This window comes from Erpetoichthys calabaricus, chromosome 4, assembly GCF_900747795.2.
Source record: "Erpetoichthys calabaricus chromosome 4, fErpCal1.3, whole genome shotgun sequence".
Taxonomy (NCBI): Eukaryota; Metazoa; Chordata; class Cladistia; order Polypteriformes; family Polypteridae; genus Erpetoichthys; species Erpetoichthys calabaricus.
In genome coordinates this window covers 35,528,070-35,546,750 of record NC_041397.2, presented here as the reverse complement: position 1 = coordinate 35,546,750, position 18,681 = coordinate 35,528,070, and the positions used below count along the sequence as shown (strand labels likewise).

General features: G+C 35.8%; 1 protein-coding gene across 1 annotated transcript in view; it reads left to right on the top strand.

Moving 5' to 3' along the window:
- Nucleotides 1-18,681, top strand: part of wdr95 (WD40 repeat domain 95) — a 121,066-nt gene that overhangs the window by 3,600 nt on the left and 98,785 nt on the right. The window contains exon 2 of the mRNA XM_051927186.1: nt 13,951-14,215. Coding sequence (XP_051783146.1) covers nt 13,951-14,215 — 265 coding nt within the window. The remainder of the gene's footprint in view (nt 1-13,950; nt 14,216-18,681) is intronic.

The window sequence follows — 18,681 nt, the reverse complement described above, 5'->3', positions numbered from 1 at the left end:
TCTTTTCAATACAAATGATTACATTTTTTTTAATTGATTTTTAAAGTTTGTCCTGTTTCACTGCTACGTGGGCAAAGCCACAGGGGACTGCTAGTACTGTATATACTGTACATGCACATACACCTTAGGTTTAGGTTTAGGTTTATTTGTCATATATAGGTTAACACAGGGTCAACATACAATGAAATGTGTATGACGAGAAAAACAAGTCACTCAGCCTAGATCCAATAAAGCTTAAAAAAAGATTACAAGTTAAAAATAGACAAGTCATATAAAATAAAATGTGTATGTTTTAAAAGAAGTTATAGAGCAATATGAGTTGAATGAGCAGCAAGTACAAATGACAGTTATTGCACAGATAATGTTTTATAAGTGCAGATGCATATTCCATAAAGTGCAGATGCATGTTCCAGTCAGTATTCAGAGTGTGTGCAGGTACAGTTTGTGTGTGAGTAGTGCAATGTAGATGTAATGTAAGTGTGTGTAAGTGTTCAGGTGTTGCTGTTGAGGAGTCGAATGGCCTGGTGGTAAAAGCTGTTCTTAAGTCTTGTAGTCCGAGCAGCCAGACTCCTGTATCGTCTGCCGGACGGTAACAAGGAGAACAGCTGGCGTGCTGGATGGCTGTGGTCCTTTATGATGCTGCTTGTCTTACGCAAGAAAGATCACAGATAAGTGAGGAATAAAGGCTAAAATACTGGTTTGTGAGGGCTATGGTTCTTAGAAAGAAACTGTTTAGGTGTCAATTGTTGAACGTAAAGCATTTACCAGAGGAAAGATTTGGAGCAAGTGGTAGTCTGTGGCAATCCTTTTGATATGGTTTATGACACTAGATGCTTACAGTTCTGCAACAAATGGAAGAGCATAGACAATTATGTTCTCAGCAGACCACACAACACACTATAATTTACTTTTGGTGTGGACTGTTCCTAAACCAAACCAGACAACAATGGATAATGTAATTACTCTTTCTAATATGGTATCTGACACGCATAGTTACAGCTTCAAAGCACCTATGTCCACTCTGTGAACTATTTACCAATGAAAACATAGTACTTCATTAATTATCAGGTGCTATGCTAAAAGGATAATCAAAAGCTCATGGAAGTTTCATACAATACTCTTAGCCAAAGAAAGATGGAGAGATGAAGGTCTTCAAATCAAAAATCATCCATCAACACTTCTCGATCATAATTTACAGTATAACTAGATTAAGACAAAAGCCTGCCAAGTTTGATCATGAGAAATTAATGTAGTCTAGGTGGTCTATATGTTAAAACTATAATTCGGCTAGATTATGTTTTAAAATATGATCATCTCAAAGCATATAAAATCTCCTAAATTTTTAGAAGCAAGATGCAGTTTTTCACATAAAATAATTTCAAGGCCACTTTCTTTACCAATATTTCTTGATTTATGATTGAACGTAAAACCGTTCAGTGCTGCCTCAATTAAAGGGAGATTTACTAAGCCAGATTTTAGTAATCATACAGAGATCTGTCTGTGTTATGCCAGTTTGGATTTTATGTGGCAGGTACTAGAGAATAACAGATGAAATAGAACACATTCCTCAGTTTAAGATTATGTGGCTGCTTCCTGGACGGTGCTGTAATATGTCATCCAGGGAAGTCTATTACTATGTTTTGGGATTAAGTACAATCCAGCTAGGATTCGAATCCAGTTGGAATGAAGATCATCTTTCTTTTAAAAAAAATCATGCTTTTCCCAAAATTCATCACAGTTATTCACAAAAGCTTTGTTTTTATTTGCACAACAGGTAATTTACCAGTAGTCAAGGGAAGTAGATCACATGCTTTGTATGTAATCTTAAGATTCCTGCCTCATTTGGCCACTGTAAAACTGGTTCTTAATTGTATTGTTTTATTTTATTTTGTTTATTGATTCCTTTAACTATTTAGAAATCTTCAAAAAGTACAACAGTTGCAGCATTACTCACAAGTAGATCTTAACTTCTCAACTATGTGGCTTGGTCATAAACTTGTATGTCGAGGCTGGGTTGTATGTGTATTGCAATTCTATTATACCCCTTCTTTAACATTTGTCTTTAGTGTTACTCCTTAACCTGGCCCTCTGGCTTTTGTCTTACTGTCAACTGTGTCTTACTGTTTCTCTGAATTGGATTATGTGCACCCAAGAATGTATTATGTTCTTGAAGGGTGTGTCAGTAAATACCTACAACTCTTCAGTAGTTAGCTTATTTTTTTCAGCAGATTTAAAGTTTAGGTGCTCATAGATGATCCTTTGCTATTCACAAATCCAGTCATCAGGCAAACCAAATACTGATGCCCTCTTCTGAATTTTTCAATCAGGACTTCATTGTGAAAAAATATGAACAGTGTGTGTATTTAACTGATTGAATGATCAATAACTAAACAACATCTGTAGTTTCTCAGTAAAATCGTACCCACGAGAAGCAGTTCAATCAGTGATAATACCGAAACTGACAAAAAACCCAACTGAATGCAGCAGTGTAGGACAAATTATACTCTACATTACTGTAAGTGCACAAGTGTTAATCTTGACCCTCAGACCAAACATTGAGTAAGAATATGTTCTTTCCCTGAAGACATTTTGCTTAGAGAATATACCCAGGGGGTTTCTTGGAGGAAGTTAATATAAAGACACTCAATAATAATAATAATCTACTAGGCTGTCTTAAATTTGTTTTTTTGTCCCTACTTGGTTGAGGAGGCCATCTTTTTCTTTCGTTTCACAACATCCATTGCCAAACCATGGTGTTTCTATACCCATACATCAATGGTACCACCTTGGAGATGATATTGTTTCTTTTCTGAAGGTCCACAACGCATCCTAAGTGTGTAGTGTTTCCTAAGTCCCAAGTTCTAGCCCCCAAGATAAAATTGTGAACTCCTGCTCCATGGTGTTAGTGTTGTCAAGCCCTTTACAGGGATGCACTGCTCCAGGCCTGAAGCCTGACAATATAGCCTGCCGGTATATTACTTTGTGACACAATGTGCATTATGTAAGGTTTCTCACTTTGTCTCTCTTCCCCCACCCCACCCCTCTCTCTCTCTGTCTCTCTCTCTCCCGCTCCCTTTGTAAAGCCAACCTGTAAGCCAAACATTTTGTTACAAACACAAAGCATGTCATTAGCATGTTCGTTGTTTTTGTATGTGCTTTTCCTCCAGGCATCCTAATTTCCTCCCACAATCCACATACATACTGTTGGGTTGATTGAATTCTCAATATCACACTGAATATTTTAATTGTTTTTCTATGTTTGTATATGCTCTGCCATGTAGTAGTGTCTCATTCAGGGCTAGTTCTTGCCTTCTTTTTCATGCTGTCAAAATAGACTACAGCTCCTGACAACCCTGAATTAAGAGGGTTACTGTCTTTGTTAATATGTATATTCTTCCTATAGAATATCTTATCTGCATAAGTTTTTGGGTACTTCTTTTTCCTCCTTCATCCCAAAAATGATAATGTTTGGTAAAATGGCAATTCTAAATTGTGTGTTAGTGTGACTGTGCTATGCAGTGATATGAACAGTGGCTTATGCTTTTCTTGGGCAGACTCTGGTCTCAGTGACCCTGAAATGTACTGGTTCAGGAAAAGATGGAACACAGATAAAGATGAATGACTGAACAGTATGGAAACAAATAACTGAACCCATTGTTTACATACCTAGTAAAGCAGAAAAAAAACATCATATGCACAGTTGCACTAGGATTTTAATGTTTATAAATCAGAAGGTGTTTTTACAGTAAAACTAAATGCCATACAAACACCTAATTAGCTGTGGGCATTCATCTTTGCGTCTCTATATTTGACAGTTTGCTGCATAAGCCATAAGTATTATCACTGCAAGAACTATACATGTTTCTGAAACAGGGACCCTGGACCAGTTTCAAGTTGACAGGTATCCAAACCTGCATGTTTTAGGGATCTGGAAGAAAAAGGCACTGTACCTGGTAGAAGATCAGTACAGATATGTGGAGAACATGCATATTCCACATATGCAGTGCCAGGGCTAGGATTTGAATCCAGGACACTGGAGCTGTGAGGCAGTAAATCCACAGTGGTGCAAAAAGCATCCCTAATAAAATTGAAATATATGAAGTATGTCCCCAGTCTTGAAAAGTGCTAAACCTGTGATTTGCTTGCATTTGATCGGATAATAGTCTTTTTGAGAAATCTGAGAGCAGCCTTGTCATCAGTTTCTTGGGGAAGCTGAAAAACCTTCCCTAGTTTTGGCTGATTTTTTGAACCTGGCATTGCTGTTGATACTGCAGCTATGGATTAGTTTTTTGTTTTACCATATGCTGTTTCATTTGAAAAAGACTAAGCTGATCATTCTGATTGCATCCTAACAGGCTGCGAATTTAGAATAATGTATTTGTTTTTAAACATTATGCTGTATTTTGAGTTAAAGTTAATTTTTCACAATTTTTGGTATAGATTAATTTTCTCTGGAGGAAATTCCCGGATTTTCCATGTATTGAAGAGAAATGAAGAAGGACAGAACCCTTAGTTATTCCTTACTAGGGAATTCAAGACTTTTTTGGGATTGTTTAGGGAAGCGGGTAGCGAGGCTGAGAGAGAGTGCCTATGGTATATATTCAATTATGATATTCTCTTTTTTATAGTGAAAGTCAACAGTTTTACTTGTTCAAATGAAAATAAGAAGCTTTCCTTTAGCAAAGCTGAGTATTTGTTTCTAACTTGAGGGCCCCAAGTTTGTTGCCAGCCTTTCCATGAGAGAAATGGAAAGGGGTTATACACTCACTGATTTTTTTCACTGCTGACTAACTTGCTAACAAAGTCACTGTAGGCTTGCATTTTTGGATTATTTGCAATTATAAGTGAGCTAAAGTGGACAGGTAGATCTGCACATTGCTCATCAAGACATGGAAAACATGAACATATTCATATGATATTTAACTTAATGTGTGAGAATAATAATTAATGACATTACAGTGTGTATCTGTAAAGGAGCACAAAAATTTACCATTCAATAAATTAATGATGATGAAACTATCATAAATATGTTAATGTGTAATAATTTTTATACTTTGGAAACTAGCACCATTCAAGTAATCTATAAAAATAATCTTCTCTAATGTCTTAGGAAATTAGATAAAAATATTTTAAAAGCACTAGAGAATAGTAGCAGTTCACTGATGATAATGTGCACTTTAAATTCCAATGTGACCCCTTTCTACTAATGTAGCCATATAGAATATGCTTTGGACCCTGCACTGAACTGACAAGGATTTCAAGCAGTGACTGTCTATGCACCTCTGTTGTTCTTCATATATAACTATTTAAGGCGTTGGCCAATTTAAATGAAAATTTATGGGGTTTTAGGGATGTGTCCTATGTTAATTGCATAGAAAACTTAAAACTTACAATGCCAGAGGTCAAGTGTCATCTTTGATTGGTTATGTGTTAAGACTTATTGGAAGTTTGATTTTGAAAATTGTGTTTTGCTTCACTGGGCTTGTGAATTGAATGGAGAATTGAGCTATCAATCAGTGTTTATTTTATATAGTGCTATTCGTAGAATACACCATCATAAGGCACCTTGCAGAAACAAACTAAACAGTGTATCTAAGTGGTTTAAACTACAGTTACAATTATAGGCTAAAGTGTACATCTGTTAGGGGAAAAGAACAATACCGTTGTCCCTTGAGGAAACTAAAGGGTCAAGCTTGAATGTTTTTTACAAGTACCAGTTGTTTCTTTCACAAAGATATACAGGCTATTCTTTTACATAGTGTTCCATTGCAACCTAATAGCTATGGAGCTATTTATTCTGTCAATGAGTCCTTTTATTCTACCAGTGTTATGTGTATGTGTTTTCTTCTGGTAATATGAGAACATCACCATCATTAATTCTTAGAAGTTGAAGAGAAGTGATTTTGAACACTGAAAAAAAACTTCTAGATTTACCAATATGTTATAATGACACAATTGGTTTACAATTGTCATACGGCATTGTTTATTTTCTTACCTATTAATGGTACTCCATCCCTTTATTTCCTTTTAAATTTTTAAAGGCAGTATAGAGCAAGCAAATAAAAACATTAAATGCACATATTACAAGGTACATTTAAACTGAACATTACTGTAGTAATCATTTCCTTTAAAAAAGTAATCTAAAACATTCTTTTTTTATGCCTCCAACAGTCCTGTGCCCGACCATCAGCTGCCCTTTTTCTATTCCACCATATTTATGCAGGAGGTCATACATAAATTTAAATAGATAAAAAAAATAAAATACTGCGGTGGGTTGGCACCCTGCCCGGGATTGTTTCCTGCCTTGTGCCCTGTGTTGGCTGGGATTGGCTCCAGCAGACCCCCGTGACCCTGTGTTCGGATTCAGCGGGTTGGAAAATGGATGGATGGAAAAAATAAAATAAAATATGCAGAAATATAGAAAATATTGACATGGACAAAGATACATAAATATTGTCTGTATATGTACTGTTGCAGCAGCATATTAAAACTAAAAATGTTCAGTTTTTCAATAACATTAAAACTAGAACTCTAGTGATATGTGCATTTTTATTTGCAGTTTAAGTAAGACCAGCTCCCCAAGCACACATCCTTTGTTGTACTGGGAAGTAGGATTTGATATTCGAGTCTTTTAGCAATACCTCATTCAACATGGATCCATATTCGGCAGCTGAAAGACTACAATAATTTTTTTCTTCTTCAGACTTGTCAGCATTCTTCATGCTAAATGTATGGGTAAAAAAGGAGGTGTAACATAGTTGTGTTTCTGACAGTGCCAAATCTATCCTAGACAGCCAGTACGCTGAAATTTAGTGAAGCCTCTACAGACCTCTAAGTTTGAACCTAGAGATAGAAATGTTTTTGAGATCAAACACTAAACATGTTAATTGATTTAGGTTTTGTTGTCAGTATCATAGCCAGAGCTTCTTCAATGAAGTGATTCCTTTGTAGGTAACTTAACTCTGTAAAGCATGTACAGTACTGTAACAGGATAGAAGCAAAAGAAGTAGATATAAGGTGACATGTCTTTAGTTGCTAATGTATCATCTTCGTAAATTAGCTTACTGATTGCAATGATACTCATTCTAGCATTACAACATCAATAAAAAATAAGAATACAAGTTCCTTATTTTGAAGATATTTCCATACAGAAGGCATATATTTAAAATCTTATAAAACAGATTTTTTAAAAAGATATTCTGTTTTATTAGCTTCTATTGTGTTTTATAATTCTTGACATTTTTTTCACTTGCAGGCTTTTGTAAAGTAATGTTGAACTCTTGCTTGCCTACCAGACACAGAATTAGCACCACCATTTATTATAAAGTGATGAAACACAATAGGGAAATAGAGCAAAGATAATTTACTTGTTTTGGTTACTTTCATTGCATATGGTTATAAGGGAAATGTATTTTTATTCAAGAATTAGTACTGAATTTGATTCTTCTGGCTTAACCCAAAAGGGACATGACAGTGCATTGATGGGGCACTGATGTCTCAAAAAAGAGACTTGCATTTGAATTCTGGAGCAGTCACCCAGAGAGTCAAGTTTGCAAGCTGTCCCTGTATCTACATGGGTTTTTCTTAAGGTACTTCAGTTTTTCTTTCCATATACCAAAGAAATAAATGTTAGGTTGATTAGTAACTTTAAAGTGGCCTTATGTTTGCAGGTATATGAGTGTGTCCTACAATGGACTGGCTCCTAAGTAGGCTGTGGATCCCTAGGAATCTACAATGAAAGTATCTGTTCACACAGTCCAATAGAATGGATGTGGCTCCTACATTGGCCATTATGTAGTTCAATATAAAGCTGTATTTTATTTAAACAGTTTTTTATCACCACAGATTGTTATTCTTTAATTACAATTTTAAAAATATTTACTTTCTCTACAAATGCTATATTTAACTGATAGGTTTGTTTCCATTTACTATGCTAGCATCTGGGCATGTAAATTGTCTTTCCATTAATTTAATTGAATTTCAATTGTGGTTTTATATATTTTATTTCATAGTTGGCAGAAGTAAGACTGCAAATATTTTAACTGGAAATGTAAGACCTGCATGTGTCTGTCAATCAGGCGAATTTGGCAAAACTAGAAATCATCAAGGATGCAAAAACAGTACATCAATACCAGAAATCCAAAATAAGAATGTTCACTTTTATTTTTTTTGTTTTGAGAGGGTATGTCTTTTTTATGTAATATGAATTCTGATATATCATCAATTAGCATTGTAGTGAGTCCCAAGAAACAAAAAGTTATAAAGAAAACGGTGGCATCATCTGCCAACAATGAAAAATACCAAAACACTGAATTAAATTAATTTTAAAGGAAATCAAACAAGCAAACATTGACTGTGAAGGAAAAAAAAGTCAATTTAATCTGTAAGTGATCTTGATGTCACGTTTACCATATTTTTTGTTAACTGCAGCACCTGTTAGTGAGACCATAGTAACATTTTAACCAAATAAATTTGAACTCCTGTATTAATGTTTATTTGACGAGATAGGTGTGTCTATGAACCTTGTATTATGTTTCTAAAACCAGTCACAGTAGTGTATTTTAGTCACTGTCAAATAGAGTGTGGTCCTCTCTTTACCCGGTGGCTTGAGGTCCTTCTGGAATGTTTGAGCAACCTGTTCAATAAAGACAGTTGACCTTCCCTATTTGTCTGCTTTCCTCCTTTTATATTTCCCTTGGACAGTTGTAACCAAAAGGGCCTGTTCTTTCACCTCCTCTTGAAATATTGCACATCTAGTTTCTATGAGTTCTTGGTTCTCATCCTACACCCCCCATTAGTGGCTCCCCCTAAACTTCTAGAATGTTCCATACAGAGAAATCTGTTATCATATACAAATGTTTGCATGTTTAGATACTGGTACTTTGCTGTTATTTATTATTTTTGTAAGTTGTTTTAGCACACCAAGCCTGCATGCACTCAGTAAAGATCTCTATATGAGAATTGCCTAAATTAAATTGATTTGATGGTGCAATGGTTAATGCTGCTGGGCTCAAATTCTGGATACAGTCATACTTTCTATAAAAGTTTCTCCTTATGTCAGTGAGTGTTTATCCCTGAGTACTTGAGGTTTTTTCCCAAATTTCAAAAACATGTCTGCTAGTTTAATTGGTGATAATAAAATAACCCAGTGTGCAAGAGTGTCCCTGCAATGAAGTAATACCCTTTTGGTTCCTGCCATGAATACAATTTTGATAAACATTAAATGAGTGAAAAAATAGAAACGTCATGATGTAAACATATTTAACAAGAGAAATAGCTAAGTCTGAATATCTTCTTGTAATGAATTTTATAATGATTGCACAAGTACTTCAAACAATCAATTTGCTCTTCAGCCATTCATTTTATCCATATACAGTACCTCTTACTGCATTTTCCTATTAGACCTAGAAAGAACTCTGGTAGGTTTAGCAGAGAAGAGGTTGCAAAGTGAGCCATCAGCAAACACAATCCTGGAAAGAAATACATGACAGAACTTAATTACAAAAACGATTGATACACAGTTTAACATCAGGCAATTGTGGCTCTATTCACCTAACTAACAAAATAACATTGAGTGTAGTTTTGAAGGTCCCTGAAGTACTGTTGTATGCAACCCTACTTGGTAATTTATTCCATGTTTCTAAATTTCTCTGACTAAAGAAAACTTTTCAAGTGTTTCTGCAAAATCTGCTCTTAACCAGTTTTGACTGGTCTCCCCCATGTTCTTGTTGGAAAGCTGATTTTAATGTACCAGCTTGGATACACTGTACCAATTCACATCTGTTTAAATTCAAATTTATGTTTAAGGTCAACTCCTTCAATCTTTTTTCATAGCTTATATCTGGCAGTCCTGGAATCAGTTAGTTGCTCTTCCCTGGTTTTCCTCTAGTTTTGTTCCTGTAAGTCTGTTCTGAAATGTATATGTGCTCACCCTGCAAATGGTCTGGCTCCCTGTCCAAGGATTGCTCCAGACTTGTGCCATAAACCTGCTGGATTAGGCTCCAGCTCTCGTGCGACCCTGCTCAGGATTATAAATTCATGAAGTCAGAGTATTATATTTTAAAAGATAATATGAAGAACAAATAAATGAGGTGCATCCGAATTTTTAGAGAAAAATGGGCACTGCAATATCTTCATATTAATTACAATATTTTTACATATATTTTGTGTTTTAGTTCAGAATCTTTGTGAGTCTGTGCCAATACAAAAATTTCCATAAAATATTTTTATACTTTGAAACAATGAATTGAATGGCAGCTAAAACACTGCTTAAACAATGGCATTGGCAGCTAAAATACTGCTTAAAATTTAAATATATATGTTATGTATATATCTTTTAAAAACATTTGTATTCTTATATATGCAACTGTTTTCATTGTTAAAATATGCAATTAATTTTATGTATTTTTATTGGAGTTTTTTTACAATGTACTAATAAGTCATTTCTAATAATTGGGACCTCATATATGTCGCTGTGTGTGGAATTCACACTAAAACATGGCGTACAGACAAAACTAGAAATGTGAGTATGCACAAAAAATCGAAATGCATAAAACTGTATCCCAAGTTTCAAGCACTTCCCCTTTATAAATCTCAATGAACGTGAAATTTAATGCATGTGCACAAGCCTACAGCCATACCCTGATTCCTCTCAGAATTTCACATATTTAAATATGAAAATCAATACAAAATAGCCCCTCTGTTCAGTGTTTTGTGCATAAAACAATGGCAAAAGCATATGGAATAAAGAATTTTAGTGAATGCAAAGTGCAGGCAAGGAAAAACATTCTATTTGTTGGCATAAGCAGTGGTATAAGCAACAAAAGGAAGTTATGGAGTGATACAGTGTGGTGGAGACACAGAAGTTCAAGTTCAGAAAGTCGCACAGTGCCCAAAATAAAAAACAAGTGGTCAGATATCAAAGTCGCCATAAAAAGAAAAGTCACAGCCTACTATCTGTTTATTCAGTTTCAGATAGTATTGCAAAAGCTGACTCCCGTGCCAAAGACATGATGATGGTGCCGCTGTGCCCAGCACATATTCATGCTGTGGTTGCACACACAACCCTGCCACGGAAATCCTGGGCAACCATCTGGCTGTGTGTCCTGACGGACACTGTTCTGGAGTCACAAAATGCAGCAGTCGATGCTGTAAGAGTTGCAGCTAATGAACTAAGAAATATAAGGGCTGTACTATGTGATGCAAGCTATGCTTGCACAGTGCAACATACTTTCTGTGGACTATTTACATAAGCAAACAGGAAGGCGCTATTATAATGTAACATCGGCACCAAGCTCCACAACAGATAGACTCTCTGCTCTTTACAAGGATCTTTGAGATTACTTGCTATGCTTAAAAGGACTACTTGCCTTTTGCCACAGTAATTGAAAAAAGCACCTGCGACTGTTTGGATTTGCCGTTTTTATATGCTTCCCTGCTATAGATGTTATAATATCAGCTCATTCTTTTGGTGGTTCATCCCTGGCTGATATAACTTGTCCAGTGCCATTGCAATAGCAATGTGTGTGCAGTTCACTGCTCTGATTACATTTGGAAAACTGGACTTTACTGTGAATTGTACTTTCATGTTTGCCAGTTTAACCATAGTATAAGGAAATCTTATCTATTTGAATGACAAGCGGATAGTATCATCCTATATAGCTGGCATGGTGTGACTTAGTGAGGTTTGTGAAATACCCAATCGCTCAGCAAGTTCACATTGAAAAGCTCCTGTGGCTAAAAACTCAAAGGTGGACAGAACTTGCAAAGGAGCAGGTAGAGCACAATTCCTCAAAGTGTGGAAACGGGCATACGCGACATTTTTGTGCAAGCACACCGTTTATACATGAGGCCCCTGGTAATTCTAAAAACAAATTCAGCTTATGAATATGTGCTACTTGTTTCCTATGAAACTTAAACTCTATCATACGCTCTGTACAAACCCTATGTATTTAACCTGACTACTACTTCAATTTTGCAGTGCAGAGCACTTGATTAGTTAGAATTGCAGAACTTGGTAAATATTGGTAAGTTATAGAGGAATGTAAGTAATTTTTGACTCTTAAGTGCACTGAATTACCTTGTTTTTAATGATGGTAATTTTGATACATCTCATCTTTTTCTACCACCACTACAACTAACAGATGCAGCTTTGTTTGTGTTCCTCTAAATCTACAAACAAATATGATTTTTATCAATACTGTATATATATTACTTGTGGCATATAACATTTAACACTAGAATTACCACAGTCTATGAAAAAACTCGTAGATCCGGCCCACCTTAAAACCGTTCTCACCTCTCCGCCAGCGTCTTTTGTCTTCTAAATGTGCCGATTAAGGTGGGGTTTAACAATTGTTGGCCAAAAAATCTGATCATTGTACAGTGATATATACTGAGATGCACCCACTTATGCAGCCAGAGAGATCTACATGGCTATTGCATTATTTACTTAAACACTTCACGCTCCAGGTGAGTAAATGAGAGAATGGATGAGTGGAAACCTGAGCTTTTATTGCTATGAGAGATGTGAATAACTGCTGTTCAATCTATTTAAGTACCAGAGCATCAACAAGCCTTTTGAAGGATTAAAATGCCATAGTGCATTTTTTACTTTTTCAAAAAAATATTGCTTCAGTTTGAAAAAATATATGCAAATACATTATACTGGTATCTAATCATCACATTGATAATGAATAGATTTTTGGTCATACTGTCCCCTCAAGTGTCAGTAAACTTTGCTTCTTTTATCTTCTAGTTATTGTATCCCACTCAATTTTATACTGAACATCTGCTTAGCAAAAGGTGTTTGTATGAGTGGGCTGGGCAGCTGTATAGAGAAGACAGGAATAGCCAGGGAAAAATTAATACTGCATAAATAGAAGATCAGTAGTTGTACACACAGACTGAAGCACAGCTGTCCTGGGCTTTGCAGGATGGACAAAAGCTGAACACCGCCATGTTGGATTTATAACTTGATAAAAACAAAGCAGCAGCTTCAAATTACAAGTAGAAGATATTCACTATCACAGTGACTGGACCAAAAACACAATTTTCATGGGCAAGTTGGCCAGCTGACTCAAAAGATATGGGCGGTGTGATATGAATATCTTCTCAAAAGCTGGACCATCAATTGTCTTGAAATACAGACAACTACAGGGAAAAACACATGACAGGGAAAGCTGCCTCTCTAAATGACAGTCAGCTTGGTTGAACAGGACAGGATGCATGTTGTTCAGAGTGATCTGACTAGTTGCACAGACACAAAAACATAACATGAAATTTAGAACCACTGACTTAGATTATGCCTGGGTCTTCTACTCAGTCCAGAGCCCTGGGTTCATAACACAGACAACAAAACAGATGCTTCACTTTAAAACACAAAAAGAAAAAAACATTTGCCCCACACCAGAACAAAATTATTCTTTCTTGTTTATTCTTTTTCTAGGTAAAGTAAACCAAATTACCTGCCATCTAGATTTATAAAAATGGCATGTAAGGCAATTATACATCTTTCTGTGGCAGCACACATCCGCTACACCCACAGACAGTATCAAAACATAGCAATCAATCGAGGAAATGTTGTGAAAGCATCTCTAACAAGTAGCAAATTTTGACTTGGTAATTTGCACAGCTCATCTCAAAACTTAATGTCCTTATGTTTTAAATTGTCGTGTGAAAAAAGTTTCAAAGTAGCATAATAATGTTCTAAACAGGTAATTAAAATTGTTCTTCATGTTGTATATGGAAATTGGTTAAGAAGACTTCATTCTAGACTTTAAGAATGTTGAAGGTCTGCTTATATTAAGATTGTCCTGAATATGTGAATATGAATATGGCACCTACAACAAATGAACCATATTTACAGTATATATGTAACATCTGTGCTTTATCACACACTCTTTGGCAAGAATTTTGCAAAACTTTTTCCTGGTTCTTTTTTTTCCTTAGTGTTTTAGAAGACATACAATCAGCTACAGTTAAAGCTACTTCAAATGTCCGCCGTGCCCAAACATCAAAAGCTACCTCCAGAACTGGTGCACCTCTGTGGCAGTTCCCAGAATTCAAAAAAACAGACCAGCCACCAGAATGGCTGGAGAGAGAGCTCTTGAAGCAGCAGCATAGACGGCACTCCATAAGCCTTGATGAGGATCTCTCTGAAGCTGAAAATGTCCATCGCTCAGTTGATCCTGCAAGGAGTTTACAAAAATTAAAGGTACTGTATGATGGAATGTCAAAGTTCATATAGCTGTTCTTTTCTTTATATCCACCCACTTCATTCATTAAGGGCAAGTGTCACAAACAGTATTACTAATGCTTAGTCTTTATCATATACCTTTAAATAAACTCTAGATTGCAAGCAGTAGTCTTTACTAATGACTGATCTTCATAGAAGTGTCCATCCTCTTCAAAACATGTTTCTGGAAACTCTCACTCATAGGTGCAGACAAGAATCAATGGAGAACTGTCTTTTTCATTCTAGTAAACTGGATACACACCCAGTTATTGTCAGAAATGTAACAACCCCCAATATAGTGGCCACTGTTCATAACCTTTTTGCAAAGATCCATATTTTTGTGGTAGAAATAGCAATGACAATTCATTGAATCTCTGTCAGATTATGATTGATTTTCTCAAACTAAATATATTCATTGGTTTTAAAATAAAAATCTTGCCATAATATAACTAGTTCTTTTACCAAATAATTATATTTTTTTTAACAAAGCATGTCCCTAGGTCAATGTAATGTACAGAAAGTGTATTATATTGGAATCTTATGATTGAATAAAGTTATGCCATAAACTAGTAATATTCAAATGTAAGAACACTTACCAAGGAGATGCCTAGGGTTTCTAATACCATTATTAAAAATAGTGTTCCAATTGATTCAGTATTGGAGCAAGCCAAAGCATGTATTTGAAAAAAGCTTGTGCCTGGTTACATATCTGTGGTTTTTATCTGATTCTGCATACAGTTTAGACAGTTAAGAATATATATTTGCTTAAAAGTTGTATTTAGGTACACAGTGAGTTATCCAGCGATATCTGATTTTTATGTTCTTACAATGCTACATTTCATTTTTTTGGTTGAGACACAAGTATTGCTTTCATAACCATATATATAACTTGTGTGGCAGTACGGAGTATAAAGCATACACTTCTTATTGTTTGCTGTTGCATACTGTACTTCAGCTGTATATTGCTGTATTACTGTAGTTTCAAATCCTTGTGCCAGATATTGCAGTTTACTGGGAAATTTCTCCATTTACTGTACTCGTATAACATGTGAAAACAGCAAAAGACCACAGAAGCAAAATCCACAGTGGTTAATCTTGGAGTATTGCCAGGTAGTGAAATGTGGTTAATAATATCAAACTATGTATCAGTAACCCTGAGGAGTACAGTTGCTTTCCATCTTTTTAAAGGACCTACTGTAAATAGATTTCTAATGTGGGTTACATCAAGACTTTCAGGTAGAATATTTTGTTCTTCTACTGCCAAGTTGATGAGATAATAAAGGAGGGAATAGTCCTAGCTGACAGAGCACAAAGTCTTGGTCCTTTTTCTATAATTGCCACTTTCTGTTGCTTAGTGAACTTATCTTTTAATGAGATGTCTTCCCTGGGTCTGCAATTTCACAAATTAGTAGTAGTGAGATTTTTTTTATTTTTTATGAAATTCAGATAATAATGAATTACACTTCTTTTGTGCACAGTAGTCTTATGTTTTTACAGTTTTTTCTACATTTTAGCTTACTCTTTTGTTAAGTTCTGAGTTCTTAATTGTTGTTAATTATTATTAACTGTTCATTTGTGAATTTTGCTTCCTTGTTTCCCTTGCTGCAAAAGCCAGAATTTTGACTGTGAGTAAATCTTATTGGCACATCATTAGCTCCCTCCTTTCTTCATTTTTTAGAAGTTAAAAGATAGACACAGTAATGCAAATTTAGAAAATCTATAAATTTTAGGTAGTTGTCAGATTTTATTACAGCCTCTAACATATATTTATTCCAGCATCTTTCAGCATAATTCCAGCATCTTTCCAGGTTCCTTGCCAGTATAGGTTAATCTAGTTTCTTTCAACTCTATTGCTCCAATAACTATGTGATTACTAGTTTTCTTTTTAATGTATTGTCAAAGGATTATTCCTACCACTAACTGAACTAATGATAATTTTATATTTAAAAAAAAAATTTGTAACTTTATATTTTTAAAACTGTGTTCATTTATACAGCATGTCTTGTGATAAATTGGTTAGGTATGGTTAGGATGAGGATTATCATCTCCAAATTTGAAGGCATTGTTCTACCCTGGAAAAGATTGGCATATTCCCAACAAGTAAGTGGGAGGCAGCTGCCCCAAGAGGAAAAGTTCAAATATTTTAGGGTGTTGTTCACGAGTGAAGGTAGTGATTAATGAGTGCCACCATGTACTCTGTACATGTAATGAGCTGTCCTTGTCATCAGTTTTATGATGGCTGTGAAGGAATGGGGCAGTGAAACAGGATCAAAGTTCATAGAAGAAGCTGTTGATTTACTGGTCAGTCTACAACCACTTCCTCACGCATGATAATGAGCCCTTCATAGTAATCAAAAAGAGAGACAGAAATGGTTCCTGCTCAAGGTTGGTGAGCTTGCTTTCTGTGACTTGGTGAGTAGTGCAGCAATATGGGAGGACCTCAGAGTAGAACAGTTGCTTTTCCAGATCAAAAGGAGCCAGTTGAGGTGGTTTTGGTATGTAGTTAGAATGCCCACTAGGTGTTTCCCAAGGTTAGCGTACAAGTCAAAGAGAAAACTGATGGACAGAACTAGGACACGAAGGAGGTTTTTCTTTAGTCTTGATTGTTTTCCAGGAGGGTCTTGAAAAGGTTCCTGGTGATAACGAGGCTAAAGCAAACCTAATCAGGAAAAGCAGAAGGAAAATAATGTAGATGATGGATTTTTATTAAACAAACATCCAAGTAAAAATGTTAATTTTTCAGGCTGTTTTCTGAATTGCACCTCATTGTCCACTGCGTGATGGTTCAGAAAAAAGAATCATATATACTGTACATACATACATTCCCTAATCAATTAATCGAATCAAGATTGTGGGGGCCACACTGCCACATTAGAAAAAATTGAAAGCAAATGAAACTCCTAACAAGCTTTTAGTTGACAAACTAAATATGTATAAACTGAATAAACTTTGGTGGACTACAAATCAAGGAAGTATTAAGCCCTTACTAAATTATGTAAACAAATGAAAGTTATATTATTGCACCCCATGATCCTGAACTAGATTAAGTGTATTTGAGAATGATATTATTCATTTATGAAATTGCAGAGAGAGAGTGGTGCAGCAAGACTTTTGCAAAGAAGCTAAGAAGTGCAGTTAACCATAAGGAGAGACATCAGATTAAGAAAGTGTTAAAATCAAAAGCCTGCAAACACTCCTATATTTTAAGTATTCATGATTAAAATACTAAAACTTGATAGTGACAAACAGTGCTACCTCATGAATTCAGCATACTGGTGTGGATGCTAGGTGGCACTGTTGCCCCTTAAACCCAACAGACAGACATGCAGGACACTACGTAAAAGCATTAAGAAGATATTTATTTAATTTTTCTTCTTATACAGTGCCCTCCAAGCACCAAAGCCACCAATAAATAAGCAAGTAAATCACAATAATAATCACAATTCTTTCTCCTCCACACCTCCCAGCAAGCTTTGTCCACCTCCACCTGACTCTGGCTCACTTGCTGGGGTTTCAGCAGTCCTTTATATATGGTCTGACCCGGAAGTGCTTCTGCTCTTCCGTCCATGTGACTTGTTAGCACTTCCAGGTCAGATAGAGAAATCAAGTTTTCTTCAGCCTGGAAGTACTTCTGGATTTCCGTCCTCATGACTCACTAGTACTTCCAGGCTATGAGGGCAGTATGACTCTCCAGGTCCTTCTGCAGCACCCCCTGGCGGCACCCAACAGGGCTGAAATACCAAACTCCAAGTATGCCCTTGTGAAGCTGCCATCTACCATCCTGGGGGAGGCAGTGTTCTAAAAAAAGCTGCCTTCCTCCATCCTTCCATATCAGGGTCATCCCGGCCAGATTGAGCTGCCGGCTGTCTCTTACACTGGGCAACAATTGATGTCTATGTGGAGGGTGAACATTTTACCTGTATCTATGTAAGTTTCACTTTTCCTTACACATCCCCAAAGATACATGCATTAGGTTAATGCATGATTCTGTATTGCTCTGGCCTGAGTGGACCCTGCAATAGACTGATGGCACTCCCAGTGCTGTTGGAAAAACCTCTAGCCTTGGATTTAAGGATGTATGTTTGTGTGAAGTTCATTGGAAACAAAATGAAATTTCCCTTGTGCTTGTTTTACTTCCTAGCAAAACTCAAAGCATGTATTTTATGACAATATTTATGTATCAGAAGAAATACTTGCATACTTCTGTAATGAGGTAAGAGAGGTGAAAAGGTCATAGAAGGAGTGCTGCTTAGGAATGTCTGCACAGAACAATGTCTGGAAAAAAGACACTTATAAGAGAATATAGAAGGAAAATAATATGTCAGGAATTTATATACACAGCTCATGCTTTCATTGCTATTTTTTGGCTGATTTTTAAAATCTATTTTTAAAAGAAATTACCATTTGATTTAATTTTGTTTTTTCCTGACACCTCCTTTAGTTAA